The 25,238-nt window shown below is 39.5% G+C and overlaps 1 protein-coding gene across 3 annotated transcripts; it reads left to right on the forward strand.

Annotated features, from left to right (window-relative positions):
* Window positions 1-1,552: 1,552 nt before the first annotated feature.
* Window positions 1,553-20,995, forward strand: LOC122542866 (heterogeneous nuclear ribonucleoprotein L-like). Of its 3 annotated transcripts, none has more exons than XM_043680969.2 (13): window positions 1,553-1,694; window positions 4,715-4,845; window positions 6,974-7,211; window positions 7,494-7,579; window positions 8,635-8,731; window positions 9,112-9,184; window positions 14,198-14,257; window positions 14,905-15,188; window positions 15,383-15,504; window positions 16,481-16,682; window positions 19,955-20,012; window positions 20,467-20,562; window positions 20,660-20,995. In XM_043680969.2, exons 1-13 carry the CDS (start codon window positions 1,623-1,625, stop codon window positions 20,716-20,718), a joined length of 1,578 nt encoding a protein of 525 aa, XP_043536904.1. In that variant the 5' UTR covers window positions 1,553-1,622; the 3' UTR covers window positions 20,719-20,995. The 3 variants fall into 3 exon arrangements, 2 of the variants coding, with proteins under 2 accessions (XP_043536904.1, XP_043536903.1); XM_043680968.2 differs by having other exon boundaries at window positions 1,587-1,715; XR_015754718.1 differs by lacking the exon at window positions 19,955-20,012 and having other exon boundaries at window positions 1,584-1,715.
* Window positions 20,996-25,238: the final 4,243 nt, after the last annotated feature.

The raw sequence follows: 25,238 nt of genomic DNA on the forward strand, positions 1-25,238 counted from the left end.
TGCTTACTCCTTTGAAAAACTAGTCCCAACTGGGGCACGGATGCGTGTATAATTAGAATGTTTAAACGACATTTGGATAGATAAACAAATAGGGAAGATTTGCAGGAATATGAGCCAGGAGCAGGCAGGTGGGACTAGTTTAGTTTGAGATTATGTTTGGCATGGACTGGTTGGACCAAATGGTCTGTTTTCATGCTGTATGACTGAATATAACTATAACCTACAAACTGATGACTGCTCTGTTTATTGTTGGTACACCTCAGTTAATTGTGAACATCACCAATGGCAAGTTGATAACTGTCCCAAGTGGTGAAGTTGCAGATTTGAAATATGCACAGAAAGTCTGGACAAGCTTGCTTTAGGACAGAATTGGTCACTTGGTCCACAAGTGGAATATTAGGTACAAATTGTGGCCATGCATATGAGACTTGTCCATTTATTGAATTTCTGCATTGAGAGATTCTTGACTGGAATCAGCACAAGCCTGGTACTTTCTCCCCACCCCCACCAGCTACCTACATATAAGAACTAGGAGTGGGAGTCGGCTGCCTGTTCCACCATTTAATAAGATCATGGCTGATCTTTTCGTGGACTCAGATCCACATACCTGTGCTCTTGCCATATCCCTTAATTCCATTTTTTGTTCAGACAAAAAAAACTTATCTTGCTTTAAAACCGTTTACTGAAGTAGTATCATCAACTTTCACTGAGCAAGGAATTCCATAAATGTACAACCCTCTGCGTAAAGAAGTTCTTTTTAGTTCAGTCCTAAATCTGCTCCCTCTAATCTTGAACCTATGCCCTCTTATCCTAGTGGAAACATTCTCTCTACTTCTATCTTATCCCCTTCATAATTTTATGTTTCCAAAAGATCCCCCTGCCCGCAATTCCAATGAATATAATTCCAGCCGACTCTAGTCTCTCCTCACAAGCCAACCCCCTCAACTCCAGAATCAGCCTAGTGAACCTCCTCTACACCCCCTCCAATGCATCCTTTCTCAAGTACTTTAAATCCAAAATTTTCATTCTGACTGTATACATTGCTCTTTCCCTCTTCCTTTAATAGTTCACCAGGGTTTTGCTCACACGCTTCATCAAATTACATGGTTAATTGTCAGCCTAAAACTGGGATTATCATAAATTCCTCGCAAGGTGGAAGCAGGTCATTCGGCCAATCGAGTCGAATCCGTTTCTAGTGAAAGGGAAGTTGAATATAATTTGAGATTCGCTAGCTGCAGGAAGCAAAGGTTCATGGTCTTTTATATAAGGTCCACATGAGCACAGGATTGGGTTGTTCGCGATAGAGGTTCCTTTGTCAATTGATGACGTGCGCCCGCCTATCAGAGTGCGGCGATAGGTGATTGACATGCTTTGTCTCCATTCGGATGTTATGATGGGCTGGATCCCACCAACGATAACCAATCGGTGCGAGATCGTAGGGCGCGCTTTGTTGCTGGCTACCAATCAGGACCGGGATGAAGGGCGAGCTCTTGGTCCCGCTTCATCAATTGGATACCGGTGAAGAAGGGGGCGGGAAAGGGCCCGGCAGCGCGACTATTTATAGCGGCTGCCATGTTGTCTCTTTCTGACGGAATCTGAAGACGGCCGGCAGTGGTGTTAAGATGGCGACCAGGCAGCAGGTGTACGACGGGCGCGCAGCAAAACGCCAGCGAACCGAAAACGATGGCAACCGAGTAAGAGGAGCCGGAGGCCGGGTACCGACTCAGGGGAAAATAAATATGGGGTGGGGGGAGCGAGAGGGGACGTTATGAATGAAGTGCTGTTGAGGCGCCGCCATTTTGTGACGCGGAGCCGGCTGTGGCACTAGACATGAGGTGAAGAGAAGTATCTGCTTTGTGTCGGTGACTTCTGTCCACCCTCCCTCTTATCCACCGGCCTATTTCCCTGGCTGCTCGTTGCCCACAGTGGGAGCCGCCTTCTCCCTGTTTCAGCGCACTTTATTCCTCTTGCGGCCGCTGTTGGAAATGGAAGTTAGGTTGGGTCGGGTATCTTGCAGACTTCCTTCCCTCCCACCTGGCCGCCATTAGTGGCGTGGTTTACCCACTGCATGACAGCGTTGGCCTTGGAGGGCGATAGCACGTGTCGGGATTTAGTGGGTTGAAGCTGCATCTATCTCGAGCCGCTCGCGAACAAATGGATGTTTCGGGCGATTTATGCCCACTGCAGTACTTTAAGTCATTAAGGCATTTGGTAGACAATTCTATATTAAAATTCACAATTAAACACATTGATCTTTGTGTTATTGATTTCCTGGACAATATTGCCTCGGCTACCATGCTCTCATTTCAAATAGCTCAAAAACGCTTCATTAACTGCTTTTCCTGTAATAGCTGTTATTGTTTTATTTCCAGTACCTGCAGTTTGTCCATCTATTCTAATTCTGTTTCCAGCACGCTTTGTTTGCTAAGGCGTTTCAACTGTTCATCCAAAGTGTGTCCACAATCCTCTGGGTGAAAATCCACTCTAAATCTTGTGGCAAAAACTACTTGTTATTGACCACCTCTGCTAAAGAGAAATTTTTCTTCATATATCTAAACTTCTCTACATTGTATATGTCTGAGAGACCCACTCCCCTCTACACCTCTGCTCCTAGGAAACCAACCCCATACTATTGATTTTACGTCATAGCTAATTTGCTCCAGTTTAGACATCATTCCAGTGAATATTTTCTGCACCCTCTCTGGTGCAATCACATCCTTCCCACAGGCCCTTTACATCCATTCAAGGTATTGGGCCTTTATTCATTTTCAAATCCTGGCCCTCACAATTTCGCTCTTGTTCAATAGGACACCAGAATGTCTGCCTTTGTCTGTGGTCAAACCCTGGAGTGGGGCTTGAACCCAGTGCCTTGTAAACAGGACCTTCTCTCGTATAGAGCTGGATGATTTATTGCATCCCATGCAGGCATTGGGATGGGAGTGGCTGTCACTTGATACTGGAAGTTTTTAAAAATTGTTTGGGAAGGGAGTTACTGGAGTAGCAAAGAAACAGGCTCCCTGGAGCCATCTAGACACTCTCATTCCCTTCCTCTGTTGTTACTTCTCTACAAACTTATTTTTGTCAAGGAGCCACAATCTCCTTTGCTCCATGGAGGGCATTCCCATCTTTTGTAATTCAGCTCTATAATTAAAATTTCCCTATTTTTAGAGAACCATTTCACCAGATTTCTGCTCTCGTGCTCTTTCCTTCATCCATGAATGTAGTGCTTTGGCTGTGGTCTAACCGGGGCATTAACATAAGTCGAACGCACGTTTCCCATGTTTCGTATTGTATTCCTTTTTACGAAGCCTCTGGCCCCAATTGCTTTGCTAACTACTTTCAACAGATCCTGCCACTTCAATGTTTTAGGCACATGAAGTCCCTCTACCCTAAGTACTCTTGGAACTATGTCACAAGTCACAGTTTCTGTTCACTTATCTTTAAGTTCCTCACTTTGTGCTTCTCTCGATTGTCTTTCATCTGCTATTTGTGCACCCAGTCTGACAGCTGTTGCACTGAATTGGTATCATCCACACTACACGAGTTTTATGCCATTGATAGATTTTAAAACTTTGTTCGGTGTTGCAGCATACACTGTTAACCTTTGATTACCTTTGTGAGCAGGTGGTCCCATGGGCTGCAGTTATTGTTCACACCAGCTTGCAAAATGATGCAGGTTGTGTGAGAGAAACCTTTTGAGCATAGCCCTTTTTTTTGTTGTTGTTGTTCCCCAGCCAAATTATTTATTTTGTTGATTGTATATTGGTCATGGTTGCAGCCTGTTGAAAATTGTAATTGCATTTGTATGGTTCAAAGTCTTATGACCTTGAAACTGGAACTACCAAATCCTTTCACTTTACTTTCAGTTCCTTAAATGTTAAACCGGTTGTGTGCCTTATTTGTATCTGTGTAACCAGAATTATCACTTGTATTATTTGCAACTTTTATGAGAAAAACAGATTTGCTATAATTGAGGAGGTGGTAGAATTTGAAGAGTTGACCTCCTTCTGTGCTTTATCTAATCACCCTATACTTCGTCTTATTTCCTTACTCTTAATTTTTTTTTCCCTTTCACATACAATTCCTCTTTTGGCTACATTTGAATCTGCTCTACTACTTTCAGGCAGATCTTAACCGCTCAGTAAAGTTCTTCCTGTGTTGCCTGTGGTCCCTCTGTGAATAGGTTTAACTTTTTTTTTCTTGGCTTTTGACCATTATGCTTATGGCAAGTTTGTCTGCTTTGTCCAAACACTTCTATTAAATCACTTCCAGGCCTTCTGTAAACCATCTCCTAATTGAAATTCCCTATTTGTGAAAACATTCTTATCTTTTTCTGCACCCTCTCGAAGTTTGCTGCCTTCAGTCAATTAAACAATTAGTGTATAACATTCGAGACATGCAGTGAGATTGTAATTAAGAATTAGATTTGTTATGTGTACTCAAGTACAAGAGTACAGTGAAGTGTATAAAGTCTCCGTTCTTGGGCAACATCTTGCATCTCAGGTGATCTTTTTAAATTCTGGTTTTTACATTTTTTAAAAAAATGTTACTGCATTAGGGTTACCATTGCGGTTCTTCACCCTCATGAACTCCCAGTGACAATGCATGAGACCGTTGCTGCCATCAACCACAAGACCCTTGGGTGGTCAGGACTGAAAACTATACACTATCTAAATGCCTGCTGTACTAAAGTTTTTTTTTTAATCCCTTGCAGCAGCAAGATGGCAGCTATCTTGAAGATCCTCACAAACCATCCCCATCCCCTGTGGTACATGTTAGAGGATTGTCTGATGGCGTTATGGAAGCAGATCTTGTAGAAGCACTACAGGAATTTGGTGCCATCAGGTATGCTGATCAAGTTGAGTCAAGATGCTGCTTTGACTTCAGAATTATTTTTAAAACTTTGCAGATGAAGTCCTACTTGGGCTTCGAGGGTGCTGTGAATTATGAAATATGGGGACAGCCAAAGATACACAAATGTCTGACACTTGTACAAATTGATCAATGGGCAGCTTTAGAAATTCGGAAACTTTTTGAATGACAGTTCTCTTGTTTGTTGCTTGTCATTGATTGGATTCTGACAATTCTTCTTATTGTTAAGTTAAACTATAAAGGTTGACATTTTAGCTCCTGATATGAATCTAGGTAATTGTGAGGCAGAACCAAATCTACTCGCTTCATTTGTCATGAAGCGTTAACCTTTGAATGTCCTGTAGATTGTAGTGTCCTCTAACATTGCCAGTATTTATTGTCGGTCCTAATTTACCTTAAGGTGGTAGTGAGTACTGGCTTGTAATGCAGCGGTTGATCCTGAAGGTGTCCCATGGTACTGTTCGTGTGTTCCATATTTTCAGCCAAGCAATAACAAAGGAACAGATGTATTTCCCATTCCAAATCAGGATTATTTGATCAGAAGGGATACTGACAGTTGATGATTTTGTGCCCTTCTAGACAGATTTCGATATGGTAGGTAAAGGTAAAGCCAAAGCCTGGGTGAGTTGATGTAGTTCTTGTAGCTGGTAAATGCTGCCAGGATGGTGAGCTAATGGTGTAGGAAATGAAAATTCTAAGGTGATGGATTAGATGTTAACCCAGCTGGTTGCTTTCTCTAGTTGTTTATTGGAATTGTACATGTCTAGGCAAATGGTGTCTTTGACTGCGCTCAATGCTTTTATGATGGAAAGGCTTTAGGATTTTAGGTAGTGGGTCACTCGGGAACACTATTATAGCTCTTAGCTGCAATATTGTGACCGGTCAGATTAAGTTTCTTGTTGTAGTGACTTGCAAGATGTTTTCAGTGATCTGGCAGTTGAATAATTTCAAAGAAAGATGATCCATCACATGGAAATGGCATGGATACCTGTAATTTGAGATTTTTTGAGCAGGGTTAAAATGTACACTGTTCTGTTGTCTTTAATAACTTCATTTATAGAGGCATTTGCTACCAAGTTAGCTGAAGCTCTGAATGCTTGGATGGTCAGTTCCTAAGTTAGTATAATTTGTCAAACTAGTGGAAAGTGCATGTAGATGCTCCTAATTGCAAGGGGCACCCTACTTCTACACAGATGGTCAACAAATGAAATAATGGTTGGGCGGGGACAAAAAAAGGACTGCAGGTGTTGGAAGTCAAACAAAATCAAATTGCTAGAAAATCTCAGCAGGTTTTTAGCATCTGGAGAGAATGCAGAGTTAATGTTTCTTCAAAACTGAATAGCTAATGAAATTGGAATGCGTTAATCAAAACTGGGCTTTAAAACTTCACAATTGCTGTTTCAAAATAGAAATAAATGACGACATGATCTTCCTCTGTACAACAGTTATCTGCTCTGCTTTATAGGTTCTCTGTTTTGGATATGTCTGGAGTGATTGTAATTTGTCTGAATTTATGCTGTTCGCTGCTAAAACAAACTCTTATGCTAATGTTATTTAAAACTAGATTTAATCACGTGTGCACATAGGAATTGCTCATGGTACATCATGGAAGTCTTGGTGAAATTTTTAAATAATGCTCTGAATGTTTTGTTATCATCTAACACATTTTATTGTCAGAACTCATTTTCCTTATTCTCAAATAGTATTAAGTCAGGCATTCAGATTGAAAATATGGTTAGATATTTTTTGATTAGGCATTCTTTCTCCTATCTTTATCTGTTCTGAACACGTCGGTACAGTACCTTTGGGAGAAGATGTAAAATGTTTCTGCTTTCTTTACAAACTTAACTTCAATTCTATCTGAATGGAGTTTGCTCTGTATTGTAGCCTGAAGATAAATGACACTATCCACTTTCTTTTTCAGCGGCCATGATACTGTAGACTTTGGTTTTGCTGCCAGTTTAGATTACCATTGACAGATCATGATTACTGATGGAGGTTAAATACTTTGGAAATTCTCTTCTCTGGTACTCTGAAGATTGCTAGTTATTTATGTACATGGCATTTTTTAATAATTGGCACAATATGTTTGAATTCTCAGCTATGTTGTGATGATGCCCAAGAAGAGACAGGCATTAGTGGAATTTGAAGATCTGAATGGTGCATGTGCCTGTGTCAACTTTGCAGTTGAAAGCCAGATCTATGTTGGTGCACAGCCTGCTTTTGTGAACTACTCAACTAGTCAGAAAATTTCCAGACCTGGTGATTCTGATGATTCCAGAAATGTGAACAACATACTCCTCTTCACAGTGATGAACCCCATCTATCCAATTACAACAGTGAGTTATTTTAAATTTTACAACTGCATTATGGGGTGTATTTGAATTGGAGAAAGACATGTCTGTTGGATTTGATTTTAAACTGAATGAATGAAATTCCGTTGGAAATGTGATATTTTATTGCTCATTGACGTTTGTGTGTATCATTCTTTTCCTGCTTTGGGTTGTGTAAATTTGAGGTTCACATCTTTTGCCTGCTGAGGGGGGTTATAGGTGGAAGGCTGAGTTGAGTAAATGCATGACCATTTTTGTCACAATTAATTGCTTTTTTTTATTTTTCAGGATGTTTTGTACACGATATGCAATCCATGCGGGCCTGTGCAAAGGATTGTCATATTTAGGAAGAATGGAGTCCAAGCAATGGTGGAATATCCTTTTTTTTTTGGCACTAACATTTGAGCATAGAATGAGATGTGTGGCAGGAATTTGATGGAAGATTGCTGATCTATTCTACTTGTTTAACAAATTGTTGTTAGATTCTGGTGTATTCTTCAATATTTGCATATAAGTGAATTGAAGTTGAAAGATACTGGGTGGTCCCTTTAGGATTGGGAGAAACCTTTTCTTCAACATCATCCAGTGAGTGGTGAGGCTGTGGTATTCTCTGCTACAAAAAGCATTTGAGGCCAAAACATTGTTTTCAAGTAGAAAATAGATCTGATTCTTGGGTTAAAAGGCTCCAAGGGTACAGTGATGAAGGGATTTTAGGGTACTAAGTTGGATGATTAGCTATGGTCCTATTGAATGGCAGTGCAGAATCACTGCTCAATTGCCTACTGTTTCTATGCTTTTGTGAAGTATATGATTGAAAATTAGTGTAATAAATTCTTGCAGTTTGGTTGTGCCATGTTTTGGGTTTGGATTTATGATTTGCAGTTAATACAATAAGGTATTTTGAAGAATACATGGTCTGAGGATTACCTGTTTTTGTGATATTCTCGTGATATTTTGTGACATGCATGGCCATAATCCCCTTTTGATTGTTGAAGTCAGATTCTATCAACCTCTAGTCCCTGTGCTTCCAGTTGGTCTGACCTCTTGTGCACCCTGTGTACTCTAGAAGAATATTTGCTGACTGGGCCCCATACTTTAGTCCTCCATTTCTAATCTGTTTATATCCCACCCTTTTTATTTTTTGAAGCTTTTTTTTAAAAAGACCAGCTGTTTCAAAGGCTTTGGTCACCAATTTGGCTGAGAGCCACTGAGTTTTTTTCAAATTTTATTTTACTAAATCTGTCATTATTTTTCCTCAGTGTAACCATTCATTAATTCTAATGACTGACCACAGAAGTCTAATAGACCATTTGAGTTAAAAATAGAGTAATGTTTGATTGTTATAGTTGTAGTGCTTTAGACTTTGCATTAGCAGGCAGCTATTGTGCATCCTTAATAATTCTGTAATATTTACCTTAACATGAGGCACATTTGATTCTGTACAAAGTGCACAAAGAGCAAAAGCATCTCTCAATGGAGCAGACATTTATTCTGGATGTTGTACTTTGAAGATTGAGTATGCAAAGGTAAGTAACTTTTGAAATGTACTCCGTGACAGAGGATACTGATGTAAGATTTTAGGATGGAATCTTTAAAGTTTGTAAGGAATTGTGAAAATTGATATGGACATATTAAATGCACAATTTTGCTTTTAAAATCTTTTAACCCTCCACTTAGTGTGCTGATTTACTTCAGAATATGACATTGGTATTTGAGTGTATTGTATGCAAGCGTTCGTGTTTTGCAGTTTGATATGATACCAGCCAGCAGTACGTGCTCTGAGGCTTTGTATTGCCCTTGTGTTGCATAAGGAAACTAGGTTTTAGCCTGCATCGTGGCCCTCAGCTGAAGGGCGGATGTTCACCTAATCAGTTTATTAATCTAATTTTGATTCCACTTTCTGTAGCCTACACGTTTGAATGTCTTCAAAAATGATCAGGACACATGGGACTATACAAATCCTACTTTGGGAGGACAAGGTAATAGATTTAGTATATGCATATTCCATGTTATACAGAATTATTTGTGACTGAAATTGTACGCATTCCAATTGAAAATTATACACATTTAATCCTACACTATATTTTACAGTTTAACTTTGGTGCTGTCATTTAATAGATTTGAGAAAAGCTTCCAGCAACATTGATTTACTGCACCATAGAAATCTAACAACTGATTAGCCTTAAGGTGATGGGCTCTTGCTTTTGGTGTACAGCTTTCATTTTTCCAGTAAGTTGAGGGTTATGGAGATTGCGACTAGCTCAGTGGGCAGACTCTTGATCAGGACTGAATGCATTATTGACTAACCTTTTAATAGCTCTTTAGGCTGCTGGAAAGCTTTCATGTGAGTGAGGTAATTTTGCATTGAACAATATTTTGTTTACTGTGTGTTGTAGCTTTCACTTTTAAATATGTCTTTTTAGTACGGGTTCTATTTTTGAGTTCAATGGGGCTTATGTAGATCTGTGTTGACTACGTGAACTCAAATTTATGCCAAGTGTTCCACTTCCTCTAGAAATTTGCTGTCTGCTAGGTCATTAGTCTATATTATCAGTAAGGCAAAATTGTCACGTCCGCAAATACAATACTGCGGATGCAGATATTATGGAATTAAAAAACGCTGTAAACATTGTCTTGCAGATCTGTAGCATCTAAAAGAAATTCCAGGTCATGAACAGGCTTTCTATCTTCCGAAACCTGCAGAGTATTTCTGCCACTTTCTGTTTTCAACATTATTCACCACGTGCTGGTTGTCCCCAGCAGCTATAAGTAAAATTTTAAGGGTGATGTATCTATAAGTATTAGCTGTTTTTGCTTTTGGTTATTGACAAAACTGTATTGCAGTTCACCCTTGTCAAACAGACATTGGGACAGCAGTATAATGTTTGCGTTTTGGCTTAGGTTTTTGAAGCTTGGACAGAAGGTAGGGAAAAAGCCTTTTTGAAGGGCTAAAGTTTTGCAGAATACTTTTTTTTCCTGCTCTTCATTGGATGTTCACTTTTCACAGTGGAGCTAATTCGGCTGCCTTTCCACATCAGGATGATTATAGATTTGGGAAGATTTAAACTAATGTTGATGTTTTCTCTAAACCTACCATTACGTCAACTTGTTAAATGAACATAACGGTATCTCCTCCATTTGAGTCTTCAACTTAAACAATTTCTCATTGCTGCATTGAGCCCTGAAATTTGGATAATTATGGTATTCTCATTCCATCTCTATGACAAGCTCAACTATATAATCCATTCATACATTTACTGAAATCAATTTTGAAGAAAAAAATTTAAACTTAAATCAAGATCCAGTGATCTAGCTGGTTCAAGACTAAGATTTGGAATTATATTGATTTAAGATGTGTCGTCATAAGGTCATCTGTACTTTGGTACTGTGGCTTGAAATTTATTTTTAGACATTTTGTGGAAGGGAATGAGTCGAAAGGAGTTGCCTGAATAAGCATAAAGACTGAACTTGAATCCTCCTGATAGCATATGTCCATGTGTAATCTTGTGATTGTGGTTCTAGACTAGGGTAGTGCATTATACAAAACCTCCAGTCTCAGGTTCAACTAAGGAATGAGCAATAAAAGTACTAACTTGACGAGCTTTGCTGGTATCTTTGGCAGCAGGTCGTTTAGATTTTACTGAATATTAGTATCGCTCATGTGGTAGTGGTGTTCAACGGTCTTGTTTAATTGCTGTAGATTTTTAATAAAATGGTTCCTCATAGGATGTATGTAGCAGAATTAATCCCATAAAAGCAGTGACTTTGGTTCCACTTACAATAAGCTTCCTTTTTGGTTAATCTACTTTGCAGAAGATTTATTCCAAATGAGATCCAGATTTTAACTATTTGGCTTTTTTAATCTAGGTGCCTTGCTCCAATCTTTTGGATTATGTAAAAATGCTTGGCTTTTGCTGTAGTTTTGTAAGGCATGTTCATTACCATCTGACCTATGCCTTGTGACTTCGCCGAGGTAGGGTATAAAGCAGCCAGCATAGTACACTGTGTTCCTGAACCATAAATCTATTAAAGTTTTGTGCATCCATTGAACACATTTGCATTTGCCTGCTTTGATATCTTTCCTAAGTAACATTCAACAATGATTGTAAATTTTCATATCCTTGAAGTTCATCTAGGGTGGAAAAAAAACCTTTTTGAGTAGCTCAGGTTAAGTTTTTATGGAATTAAGATTCCAATATGATGCTTGTTTGAATAAAGGGCCTGTTTCTAAAATGCTTTCTGACTTTAATCTGACTTGTGATGCTCTGTGACTGAACTTGTCTCAATGCAGAATGTTGCTGGAAGTTTTTGCACATCCACAACAAGGTTTGACTTTCCTGACATTTGCCACCTGTGTTCCACTTGGTGTACTGGTATTTAGTGAATGTAAACACTCAGTGGTTTTCTGTGGACTGTGTACTCATCAGCATAGACTAGGTAACCGTGCTGACACTTGGAGGCAAATTGTCTTGGCTTTAGGTAATTGCTAACTGGGTTAATATTATGTTTTCATTAACTAAAATGCAAGCATTGAGGGATTTTCTGCAATCAAATATATAAACAATGCTTCTAATATTTTTGTATATATTGATCTTTGCCTTAAAGATTAGTAGGCTTTTTTGATTCACTGTTTTTGTATGGAGCACTTTAATGTTATGCTAATTGTTTTGTGAAAGCCTTCCATTAACTTGCAGAAATGTCAAGAAATCTTTACCTCACTCTACCAAGGATAGGATGGACTTAATTTTTATTTTAGTGCCTTGGCATTTTCCCTGATTTGTCCGCAATTAAGTCAGATTGCTGAGCCAACTTTTAAATTTTCATTATATGAAGCTAACTTCATTGCAGGGTTGCAAATGGAGCAAGTCCAATTTTACTCAACTACTCTCAGTAGTCAGAAGGTAATTTTGGAGTGATGTTTGATTTGGTTACCAGTTACTAGGTAACTTGGCTAACTATCTTGACTTGAGTTGAATCGGTTTAACATCTAAGTTTTTACATCTGCCATTCCCTTCTGTTACTGACTGTAATGCCAATTACGAAAACGTGTAATGGCTGCTCACTGAGTATACTACCTGTTGTACACTTTGAAGTCACCATAAAATGAAGCTGGGAGGCATGCTGCTAGTTTGGATCGTTGCAAGGTGGCAGCTTATACAAATCTAATGTCCTCTTACCCATCCAATGCATGGGTTTTAGTTACATGTTCATATGGGTATGCTTTTAAGTTAGTGCTGTAATATAATTTATCATTGCATTGAATAAAGTGGAAAGTCAAACCTGAGATTTTGGCAGCCCAAATGGTGACTGTAAACTGTGACAGCATGTATTTTTAAAGGATATTTGTATAATTACTTCATGAATTCCTTCACAATGCACAGTTGAATTCTATATGATTGTGATGACTATCTGTATCTGAATCTAATCCTAAATTGCACTATTCACCTATAATGAGCACATCTGATCCAAAATTGCATTAAATCGCCATTTAAAATTGAGGTGTACATGTGTAACCATTGGGAAGCCAAATATGCACAGTTTAAAATTAAGAGACTTCTGGAAAGTTTACAAAACTTGTGTATAAATCTGGCGTACAAGAGTATGAGCTGTTTTTAATGAAATTCAGCTGTAGCATGATCCAAATGAAGCAAACTGCATATATTTTCATTTAAATGTTGAACTATGCTAGTAGTCGGTTAATTTTAAACTCTGCTCTTGCATTATATAATCAACCATTTTCAGGGTTAAGGGCACACACAGTGCAGCAGTAATAGGCAGACCTTTCTGAAGAAGCAAGCAGAATTCTTTCCTTTTTTTCATTGAACAAGAACAGTACATCGAGTGTCATACATTGACCCAAGATTACCTTGCAGCCACAACGATACGACATGCCATCACTTACATACTGTGAGGCAAACCATCATTTTTCTAGACTTCTGAAGTGAAGGTATTGAAGGCAGACAAAAATGAGGCATATTCGCAAGAGATGTAACTGTTTCATTTTCAAGATTTCTTCAGATAAAAGGTCAAAAAACACTGCCTCATGTGAACTGATACAGAATTGTCTCAGGGGTTTTCCCGCACTTTGCTTAGAGGAACTCTCGTCATAAGACAAGTGCATTCATACAGCGCTCTTGAAGTACATGCCGAGTTCCTTCCACCAGTCAACCCAACCTGCTGAAACACCAGTTTTCTACATTCCTACATTTCAGAGAACATTCAGACATCTGCCATAAACAACTGATACTCGGCAACATGCAAGTTCAACAGGAGGGATAAGAGACACATTGTATGAGGCACATCAGTACAGCTATTTTGCTGCATAAATGATACATTACCAATGGTACACAACTTCATTTTGGACACCCATGTGGGAGATGTACACAGATCCTGCACAAGTAAGCCTTGCTACCTACCACAAAGCCCAAGACCAACACATCCAACACTACTTTCAGGAGAACGACATGGAGGAACACTGGGTTTTCATATGCTCACAACCTTTTTACTGAACCATTTGACACCTGTGAAGAATCTTTTACCTGAACTGTGAACGTGAAATTTGTTGCTAGATGCAATTGTTAGAACTAGTACTGCCTTTGTATAAAATCTCTATTCATTGCTGTAAAACGTGTAATGCAGGGTTGAAGCATATGTTTGGGGCGCCATCTTTCAAAACTGCAATAAGTTGCTGTTGAAGCATTGGGTGGTAAGAAAAAAAATGCAGACATATTGTGCACATGGACGTTGTTCTCTAACTCTGGCTGTAAGTAGAACTTTTTATGCTTGAACCTTTGTGGTATTAGATCTGTTAAGACTACACTATAAAATTCAAAGCCAAAGTTTTATATGTATCTCTGTACTGTGGAAAATATTGTAATAACTCATGAAGAAAATCAAGTTTCAATTTTTCTGTTATATTAGTTTGGCTATCTGGCAGCTTGGGCAATGCATTTAACACTGTCCTTTTCCACTACGTCCTTTCTCTTTATAAGGTGATCCTAACAAGCGACAGCGCCAGCCAGCCTTGCTTGGAGATCATCCATCCGAGTACGGTGAGGGTTGGGTGTTAATACGTTTAACAGCATACTCTTGTTTACGTCGAAACTTTAGCTTTTTCCTGCCTTTTCACTTTGAAGAAAGTGCTTAGTTTTTCCCCCTCCCTATTTTAGTGGTGTTTGCTGGGTGCAATTTGTCTTGTGACAGTTCACTGTGTTATGCAGCCAGTGATCATATACACTTGGCTTTGGTGAGTGAATCCTGCCCTTGTTTGAGGGTATAATGCACTTCCACCATGGGTTGCTGGATAGCCACCAAAACAAGTAAATTGACTGGCTATGAGTTTAGATTTTTGGTGTCTCCTCCTGCTGATTTTGTAATGAGGTTAATTGTTGTAATGCTGCACAACTGGATTGGCTGACTTTGCACTGGATTTCTTGAACAGTGCTATGAATGGCTCTACACAGTAACAAACTATCCCCTTGGTCACGAAATTCCACTGTCCTTGTGCTGTCTTTAGTGAAGTTCCTGTTTTGAAGATGAAATGTAATATAACTCCCTTTACTGTCCAATATGCAGAATGTATTAAAACATTTTCACAAATGTGCCATTTCAGGTTGATAAGATTTATTTTGTGATGTGGAGGTTTTCATCGCCTTCAATGCAGCATTCGTTTTTAAATCTGTTTTGATTCCTTCCTAAGGGGCTCCCCAAGGAGGATATAGTCACTATCCAGATGATGATTATGGTCCACCTACCCATTACGAACGCCGAAGGATGGGAGGTCCACCTCCAGTGGGTGGTCCTCACCGGGGCCCACCCAGTCAACGTTATGGACCTCAGTACGGACCGCCTCCTCCACCACCACCACCAGAATATGGTCCTCAAGCAGAAAGCCCAGTACTGATGGTTTATGGTTTGGACCCTTCAAGAATGAATTGTGATCGAGTGTTCAATATCTTCTGTCTGTATGGAAATGTGGAAAAGGTAAATTTTCTGCTTTTCTTGGAGGCAGAGAACCATGATGCCTTATTCCTACCGTATTACTGTTTGCCTGTTACTGTTCGGTCTATGTCCACATTTTGAGACTTGTGTGATTTTTACCACGGTTAAACAATAGTAAGTTCGTACTGAAAGACTGTGTATCTGATTATTTGTCACCTTTTTTATTGTTTTTCTAGGTGAAGTTCATGAAGAGTAAGCCAGGAGCTGCCATGGTAGAGATGGGAGATGGATTTGCTGTGGATCGTGCCATCGGCCATTTGAATAATACTTACATGTTTGACCAAAAATTAAATGTCTGGTAGGTGCTAACATTTAAAATTTTCTATGGGAGAGTGAAGGGAATAGATATAGTATTCTATCCCAAGATTTTCAAACAATAGTTAAATTAGACCAGTGGCCCCCCCCCCCCCCCCCCCCCAGTTGTGTAGAAGTAGAGTCTAGTGTTCTGAAATCCACATTGTAGGAGAGAGGAGATTTCTCAGGGTGTTGAGCATAAACAGGAAGGAACTTTTATTCCATCGTGGATTGAAGGGGCACATTTCAAAGATGATGTGAAGACCATTACTTACACCTAGAGTGGTGGGAACCTGGATTTAGATCTGCAGTGCGATGCAAAGGCTATGGATCAAGTGCTGGAAAATAGCATTAAATAGGTGCTTGTTTTTGACTGGTGTAGACTTGATTGGCTGCAAGGTACTTTTCTGCACTGCAGACTTACTGATATGCAATTCTAGTAAAGTCTGAGGGACTCAGCAGTGTGGTGAATATTCACTCTATGTAAAATGATATTGTAGCTGGGGTATCTTAATTTTCTGCCGAATACCAAAACATTATGTCAGAAATATTGTCAGGCAGCATCTGTGAAAAGGTTCATGTTTTGCTTAAAATTAAAAATCACACTACACCAGGTTGTAGTCCAATAGGTTTAATTGGACGCACTAGCTTTTGGAGCGCCACTCCTTCAGGTGTTTGTGGTGCTCCGAAAGCTAGTGCTTCCAGTTAAACCTGTTGGACTATAACCTGGTGTTGTGATTTTTAACTTCGTACACCCCAGTCCAACACCATGTTTGCTTGATGAGCTCTTAAATTCACCGCTTGTTGTGCTTGGTATAACTTTGGATCCTGAACGGCAAGTCAGTAAAGATGGTTTTTAAAAAAAATGTGGTGTCAACTGTTGATTTTGTGAAGAGAGATCGTCTGTGCAAGGAGGATGTGGTTGTGTGAGGTCCTGCTTTGGAAATTCTTGTGGTAACGGTATTTTTTTTTCTGTGAAGTGTATCCAAACAACAAGCTATAATGGCTGGTCAATCATATGAGCTTGAAGATGGGTCCTGCAGTTTCAAGGATTTCTCTGGCTCCAGAAACAATCGCTTCACCACTCCAGAACAAGCCAGCAAAAACAGAATCCAGCACCCAAGCAATGTCCTACATTATTTCAATGCCCCTCCAGAGGTGACTGAGGAAGCCTTCTGTGAGGTACTATTTGGTTAACATTTTCAGTTAGCATATTGGGGGTCCCTATGTTTGCTTTGTCTCCTTTCTGAGCTGCTGTACTTGTTTTTTTATGTTGCACAGATACTGAAAAGATGACTGGAACGAGACTCCTGTTTATTCATTTGAATAAAAGATTTAGGTGCTTTTGCATTTAAGATAGCAGTACGAGGTGCTGTCTTTTGATCAAAACTTTGGTTTAACTGCTTGGTTAGCTGTACTGCATGGAAATAGACCTGTTGCTCCAACTCTTCCGTGCCATCCAGATATTGTAAATTAATCTTCTCCCATTTGCCAGCACCTGCCCCAGCTGAGCGAACATACCCGGAACCATGGCAGCTGGCATCTGAGCTAAAATTCTTTACGCAAACCTTCAGTGTACTTTTTAAAATGTTGTAATTATACCAGCCGTCTCCACTTTCTCTGGCAGCTCATTCTATACATGCACTACCCTCTGTGTGAAAGACATTGCATGCCCCTTTGGTCCCTTTTTTTTTTTCTTTCCTCCTTAAACCTACGCCAGTTTTGGGCTCTCATACAGTTTGGTTGGCTAGCCAAGGATATGAAACAAACTGCAGATGCTGGAATCCAACATAGACAAGCAGGAGGCTGGAAGAACACCATAAACCAGGCAGCATAAGGAGGTGAAGTCAATGTCAGAAGGGTTACACCCGAAAAGTTGACTTCTCTACCTCCCTGATGTTGTCTGGCTTACTGTGTTCTTCCAGCCTCCTGCTTATTCACCCTGTCCCCTTGTGATTTTATAAATCTCCTGTAAGGTCACCTCTCAGTCTCTGCTCCAAGGGGGGGATAAAAGACCTGAACTATTCAGCCCCTCCCAATCGCTCAAACTTTCCAATTTTGGCTACATCCTTAAGTCTTTTCTGAACCTTTTTTCAAGTTTCACAACATCCTTCCTATAGCAGCGAGACCAGAATTGTATGTAGTATTCCAAAAGTAGCCTGACCAATGTCCTGTAAGTGACCTCCCAACTTCTACTTTCAATGCACAGTTATACAAAACACTGCTTTCACTACCCTGTCTACCTGACAGTCCAGCTTCAACGATCTAGAACCTGCATTCCAAGGTCTTTGTTCAGCAACACTCCCCAGGATCTTACCAATAAGTGCACAAGTCCTGCCCTGATTTTCCTTTCCAAAATGCAACACCTCTCATTTTTATCTAAATGAACTCTTCAGTCCGTCTGATCAAGGACCTGTTGTACTGAGGTAGCCTCATTCAATGTCCACGATACCAATATTTTTGATATCATCTGCAAACTTGCTAACCATTCCTCCTATATTCACAACCAAATGAGCAAGGGGCCCAGCACTAACTCCCATAGCTTCCTATGAAGGTCTGGAATACACCTGATCAGGTCCTGGGGATTTATCCACCTTTTATGCATTTTAACATGTCTAGCACCACTAATACCTCTTTCAAGATATCACTCTTTATTTCTCAGAGTTCTGTCTTTCCAAGCTTCCCTATTCTTCACAGTAAGGTACTATCGCAAAATACTCATTTTAGTATCTTGTCCATCTCCTGCAATTCCACATATAGATTTCATCAATCTTTTAAGGGACCTATTCTCTCCTTAATGACTTTTTTGCCCTTTTAATGTATGTGTAGAATCTCTTTGGATTCCCCTTTTAATCCCATCTGCCAATGCTATGTCCTGTTTTTCCCCCCCCCCCCCCCCTTTACCATCTTAATTTTCCTCGAGTATACTACTATTGTCATTTATACTCCTATAGGGATTCACTCAATCCCAGTTCTCCATACCTGCCATATGCCTCTTTTTCGTTTGTCATCCAGAATTCCCTACACCTACCAGCTTTACTTTGCACTTCACACTAATAGGAACATTCTGCCTCATTTTTTTTGAAGGCCTCCCAATTTCCAGCTGTCCATTTTCCCTGCAAATAGTCTATCCCAATCAACATTTGAAAGATTCTGCCTAATACTGTTAAAATCGACCTTATTCCAACTTTAACTTTTAGATCAGTTTTATCCTTTTCCATTGCTATTTTAAAACTGATAGAATTATGATCACTGGCCCCAAAGGGCTCACCTAATAACACCTCAGTCACTTACCCTGCCTTATTTTCCAAGCAAAGGTAAAGTTTGGCTCCTTTAGTAGGTTTATCCCCAAACTGAATAACCAATTTTTCTTGTACACAACAATTCCTTTCCATCTAAGCTCTTAGACTGGGACTACCACAATGTTATGTTTGGAAAGCTAAACTCTCCTACCATTACCACCCTGTCATTCTCACAAATAACCCTGAGATTTCCTTACAAATTTTGTGGGGAGTCTACAATACAATCCCAATAAAGTGGTCATCTTTCTTATTTCTCCATTCCACTCAAATAACTTCACTGTGTGTACTTCCAAGAATATCCTCCTTAAGTACAAAAATGTTATCCCTAACTGAAAATGACACTTTCCCTTCCTCTCTCGCCTCCTTTCTTTCCTTCCTATAGTATCTATACCCTTGAATGTTTTAAGCTGCCAGTTCTGTCCATCCTGAGTTGCATTTCTATAATAGCTGATATCCCAGTTGTATGCCCTAAGCCTTGTGTTAAACCTCTTGCATTGAAATACTTTTTAATTTATCAGTCTTAACCTGTTCTCTGCCATGTTCGTGCCTGCCTTGACCAGTTGACTTCCTCCATGTAACTGGAGGTGCCTCAGTGACCTGTTACTATCTGTTTGAGACGCACACGCACACCTCCCTCTCATATATGCATTCCACAGATTCACCATTTGCTACCCCGTATCCTATGACTGACCTCTCATCCTAGACCCTCACGAGGAAGCATTCATTCAATGTCTAACGTATTCACACCATTTATAACCTTGAGTGCCTCAATTTGATCCTTACAGACACCTTTTGCATTGCATGTCTAGGGAAAATTTAAACTTGAGGAAAGGTGTCTTCACTCAAAGGGTAGTGTACCTGTGGAAATCTTACCAGAAAACTGGTGGCCAAGTCACTTCATATAATCAACAACCAAATATCTCTTGACATATTAAGGACATCAGAGAGAAAGTAGGAATATGGTGTTGATCATAAGTGATCATCAGTCTTATTAAATAGAAGACCAGACTCCACAGATCGAATGGCTACTGCCTCTTAGTTTGTTTCCAGGTGTAGTTGAACTGTTTGGCTTGAGAGTAAAAGAGTATGACTTGACCATATGAAAGTCGTCTTGAATTTCAACAGGGTACCTACAGTTGCTTTCTTTTTTAGGTATGTGATGAGTTGGGTTTGAAAAGACCATCTGCCTTCAAGTTATTTTCTGGAAAGAGTAAGTGCTGATTTGAAATTGCGATTGGAGATAAATGTATTTTTGTAGACAGTTCAGATTGGTGTACCTTGATAGCCTGTAACTAGTCTTTTCCTAGCTGAATATTAAGATGTTTTTATCAATTTGCTTTAAATCCAGAGCGTTCACTTCTTCCTCTTAGTTCTGGTTGAAAATTCAGCCTTTTTACAATCTACGTTCATAAGGAAATGTCAAATTTGCTTGTTTTCATGTTTTGTCATCTTGATAGCTGCTTAAAGCATCTCAGTCTACCATCCCATCAATTCAGTGAAATTTTCAGAAGGTCAGTTATTTCCCTCTTGTCCAGTTGACAATTTGGTAATGTTTGGTGTGTCAACAATCAAATGACCTTTTGTCTTCCAGCTCTTTGTGGTCATGGCTTGTTTTACCTACTAATATATGTTGGCAATCACTCCCAAATTTATTTCCGTTGTAGGTGAGAGAAGTTCTTCTGGCCTGATTGAGTGGGATTCAAAGAACGATGCTATGGAATCGTTGTCTCTGCTGAATCACTATCAAATGAAAAACCCAAGTATGTCTTTCTACAAGTCCTTAACTAACTGGGGCTGTCATGGGAGGAATGAGGCTTGTTTATTTTGGAATAATCGATATTTTGTTCTTCCCCCTAGGTGGCCCTTACCCATACACTCTGAAACTCTGCTTCTCCACAGTGCAGCACGCCGCATGAAAACTCAAAATACTTCAGACAAGATGGACTGCGAGCTGTTCTCCATTATTGTGACTGTTGTATTTTAGTATTTTATGTGAAGTTGATAACTTGCAGTAACCCTTCATTTATGTAAAAGGCATGAGCCACAGTTATATTCCAGTTATTTTTATTTTGGTAGATTTCAGTTTAATCTTTTGTAATCTGTATTGTAGAAGTAAAATGTCCCTTCATTTTTATTAGCTGGGATTTGATGTGATCACAGCACTACAATTGAATAAATGAACAGTTTAACTGGCATGACTTTTTAAAGATGTTTTGGGGCATATTGATGATTGAGCTGACATCCTTCAGGTACACCTCTTGAGACGGTTATATTTTGTTTTGATGGATCTGGCTTACTTGTCGCTTCTGTCTGTTTTTCTCTTTCTGCCCAGTCATTTTCTTAACTCGGAAGTCTCACAACACAAGGTTATAGTACAATCAGCTTATTTGAAATTTCGGGTTTATTTCCAATCTGTTGGATGACCTGGTGTCCTGTGACTTTGTGCACTCTAGCTCCAACAGTGGCTTCCCCATATTTTCTTAACTAGGTTAATTTTGAATGCCACAGTTTGTTATGAAGAACATGGACACTTCTGGAAATCTGGACATCCATAGACATTCCCCTGTTTGCTATGTTAAGAATAGTGTCTTCAAAAGAATCCGGTCAGTGATTCTGGCAACATGACCAAGCTTTCTCCAGTCAGTTGAAATTTAAGGTGTTCAGTTGCTCTATGCTAAGAAAGACTCTTAATTCCTTGTCAACAGACTGAAAATTAATGCAATATTGTCAAAGGGCCCAATTATGTCTGACTGACCTTTTTTAATTTCTTAATGTACAAGGTTTTTTGATTTGGTACCCCTGACAAATTTTTCTAACTCTTGTCTTTTGCTAGGAATGTTTCTTAACTATTGCTGTATTTTTTAACAAGTGGCACTCTCCTTGTTGTAAATGGTTGTTGCAGATCATTTTTTTTTTACACCTACTGACCTGTTTTATCCATTAACAGATTGGTCTTGCCATTTTTAACTAAAACTGCCCCTTGTCTCTCTCTCTTTAAATAAATCTAGGTTCTCAATTTATTCACAGTTGCCCATTTCAAGGACTGATTTTTGATCATCTGATTTGCTTACAGATAAATATTCACATTGTTTAATCTGACTTTGTGTGGCTGATTTGGCAGGTCCCATTTGATTAGTTTACTTTTATATTTAAAAGTTAAATGCTTCCCATTAAAACCCATCTGGCTTTGCTATTTGTTTTTTAATTTTAATCTCAGCAATTATGCAAGCTGTGTCACAGCAACAATCAGCCTTGTACAACAGTGCTCCAAGTCTTTGTAGAAGTAGGAAATGGGGAAAAGATTTCTAAGTTTCCACTCCGTGTTGTGATTTATTTCTTTTAAAAGTGTTCCTCCCTGTTTGATGTGTCCTTATCCTGTTGACCTTGCAGCCAGATCCACACACAGCACCCAGTCCTGGCTGTCTCTCTGCTAAACCTTTGCAACAGTAACCATTCACATGCTCCCAAGTTTAATTTTATGCTTACAATTGATCCATCTGACACTGCAATTTAATAATCATCAATTTAACCAGTGGGAAATCCACTAACGTCAATAGTCTGAGCCAGTAGAATAGGATTTTGAATAATGTTGATTCCTCCAAGTGTCAGACAGACAAGCAGTTTGTCTAACTGGGATGTTTGTTTATATTTAACTAGTAGTGACTATTTGCCAGTGCTGCCCAGTAATGATTGGTTACATGGGGACATAACTCCTTTTGAACTGAGTGCAGTGGTGTCTCTTTTGTTTAATGTCATCCAACAACTTCACTTTGTGACTTCTTGGTAGCCATGATTTAGAGATGCCAGTGTTGGACTGAGGTGTACAAAGTTTAAAAATCACACAACACCAGGTTGTGCTTCCACTCTGTTGGACTATAACCTGGTGTTGTGATTTTTAACTTCTTTTGTAGCCAGTTAGGTACCATGGCATCACCTTGTGGCCACTTGCTAAATGTCCCATTTTCCCCCCCCCCCCCGGTAATTTGGACAAGGTTTAAATTTAAATTCTAAATGCCCTAATTTCATCCATCCTGAAAAGCTAGTTTTGTGCATGCCATTTTGGCTCAATTCCCTATTGCACCACTTCTCTTGGCACCATCCCGTGAGAGCACAGGTGATGTCTGTAAGACCATAAGACAGGAGTGGAAGTAAGGCCATTTGGCCCATCGAGTCCACTCCACCATTCAATCATGGCTGATGGGCATTTCAACTCCACTTACCCGCATTCTCTCCGTAGCCCTTTAAATTCTTGATGTCACAAGGAAATATCAATCTCTGCCTTGAAGACATTTATCTTCATGTCACCTGCCCTTCTGCTGCCTCATTCAGGGTGACTGTGATTTGCATATTCTAGAATCACTGCTCTGTACTACAGACACCAAGTGAGAATTAGGTGAGCATTTTCGGAGTCCAAGAGATGTACAGCATGGAAACAGACCCTTCGGTCCAACCCGTCCATGCCTATTTACTCTATCCATGCCCCTCATAATTTTGTAAACCTCTATAAGGTCACCCCTCAGCCTCCGATGCTCCAGGGAAAACAGCCCCACCTGTTCAGCCTCTCCCAATAGCTCAAATCCTCCAACCCTAGCATCATCCTTAAATCTTTTCTGAACCCTTTCAAGTTTCACAACGTCCTTCTGATTGGAAGGAGACCAGAATTGCATGCAATATTCCAACAGTGGCTTAACCAATGTCCTGTACAGCTGCAACATTACCTCCCAATTCTTGTATTCAATACTCTGACCAATAAAGGAAAGCATACCAAACACCACCTTTACTATCCTATCTACCTGTGACTCCACTTTCAAGGAGCTATGAACCTGTACTCCAAGGTCTCATTGTTCAGCAACACTCCCTAGGACCTTACCATTCAGTGTATAAGTCATGCTAAGATTTGCTTTCCCAAATTTTGCAGAGATTTCAGCCTACGAGTGCAACCCTTAGCTTCCAGATGTAGACCGTTTCTATTTTGATCTCTGGCCTCAAACAGCTAATGAACGTTGCCTATAAATTCAAGGAATAGCACTTTTAATGAATCGCGTTACAGATATGTGGACTAAAATGAGTTCAGTTTGCATAACTGGTTCAAAATGTTCTGACAATTAATAGTTCTGCTTTCACATACACACGCTCTCTAATTTTATCTAATCACAACTATCTGTACCTTTTGTCACTTAAGCTCTTCTGTCTTCCACTTTCTTGCAGATTTTCCCTTCGATATTTCATACCAACTTTCTCAGCTTCTGTACTTATTTAAAGCATATATTTCTAGTATTTTCTCATTCTGCCAAAAGTCCTATCAACGTAAAATGCTAACATACTTCTTTCCATTGAAGAAGAAACACTAGACTATTTGGGATTGCTCTATCCTTCCAATACAATCACAGCTGATTCAAGCCTCTACCTTTTTCGTTTCTCCTTCCAGCTTCCTCAATTGCCTGCATATCCAAAATTTAATGAGCCATGAACATACTGAATGTTAACAGCCCTTTGGAGGAGTTGCAGCTGCAGGATAGCACCTGTATTGTGATTTCTGGTTGATTACAATAAGAGCTTTGAAGACCATAAGAGACCGGAACAGAAGTAGGCTATTCAGTCCATTGAGTCTGTTCCACTCTTCAATGATGCATGGGTTTTCTCTGGTTTCTTTCCACAATCCAAACATGCGCAGATTAGATGAATTAGTTGCGCTAAATTGCCTAGCATGTTCAGGAATCTGTAGATTAGGTGCATTAGTCGGGGAAATATGGAGCAATGAGGTAGGGGAATGGGTCTGGGTGGGCCAAATAACCTGTTTCCACACTAGGGACTCCATGACATCATGGCAGATCTGATCATCTTCAACTCCCCTTTCCTCAATTTTCTCCAATACATGATTTCCTTAGTGATTTGTTTTTGTTTTTAAAAAAGTCTCTGCCTCAAATGTACTTAATGGCCCAGCCTCGGTCATAGAGATGTACAGCATGGAAACAGACCCTATTCCATTTGGCTCACTACCCTCACATTAAATTACTAATCTCTACCCTTTTCCACATCTCAACTCCCCTAAGAATCTTGTACATTCTAATGAGTACAAGCTTCACACATTCAACCTCAAGATAATTCCCTTCATACCCCAGAACAACCTTGTGAGCCTACTCTGAATTGGCTCCAATGCCAGTATATCTTTTCTTGGATATGAGAGCTAAAGCTGCTCACTGTATTCAAGTGAGCTGATCACTACCTTGTGTTGGTTCGCCAAGACTTCCATATTTTTATAATCCATTGCATTTGATGTAAAGCTCCTTTTATTACAATATCCCATCAGGGCGAGAAGTAGAGTAAATCTCATTTCCAGTTGAAGATACTCCTGTTGCAATTCATACTCATATTCAACTTGTGTTTTCCTGGAACTTTTGAATTCTTTTACTTAATTGCTTAACTCTTTTAAACA

The sequence above is a fragment of the Chiloscyllium plagiosum genome, unplaced genomic scaffold (assembly GCF_037043375.1).
Source record: "Chiloscyllium plagiosum isolate Xiang-an unplaced genomic scaffold, Cpla_swu_hap1 HiC_scaffold_47, whole genome shotgun sequence".
Lineage (NCBI taxonomy): Eukaryota > Metazoa > Chordata > Chondrichthyes > Orectolobiformes > Hemiscylliidae > Chiloscyllium > Chiloscyllium plagiosum.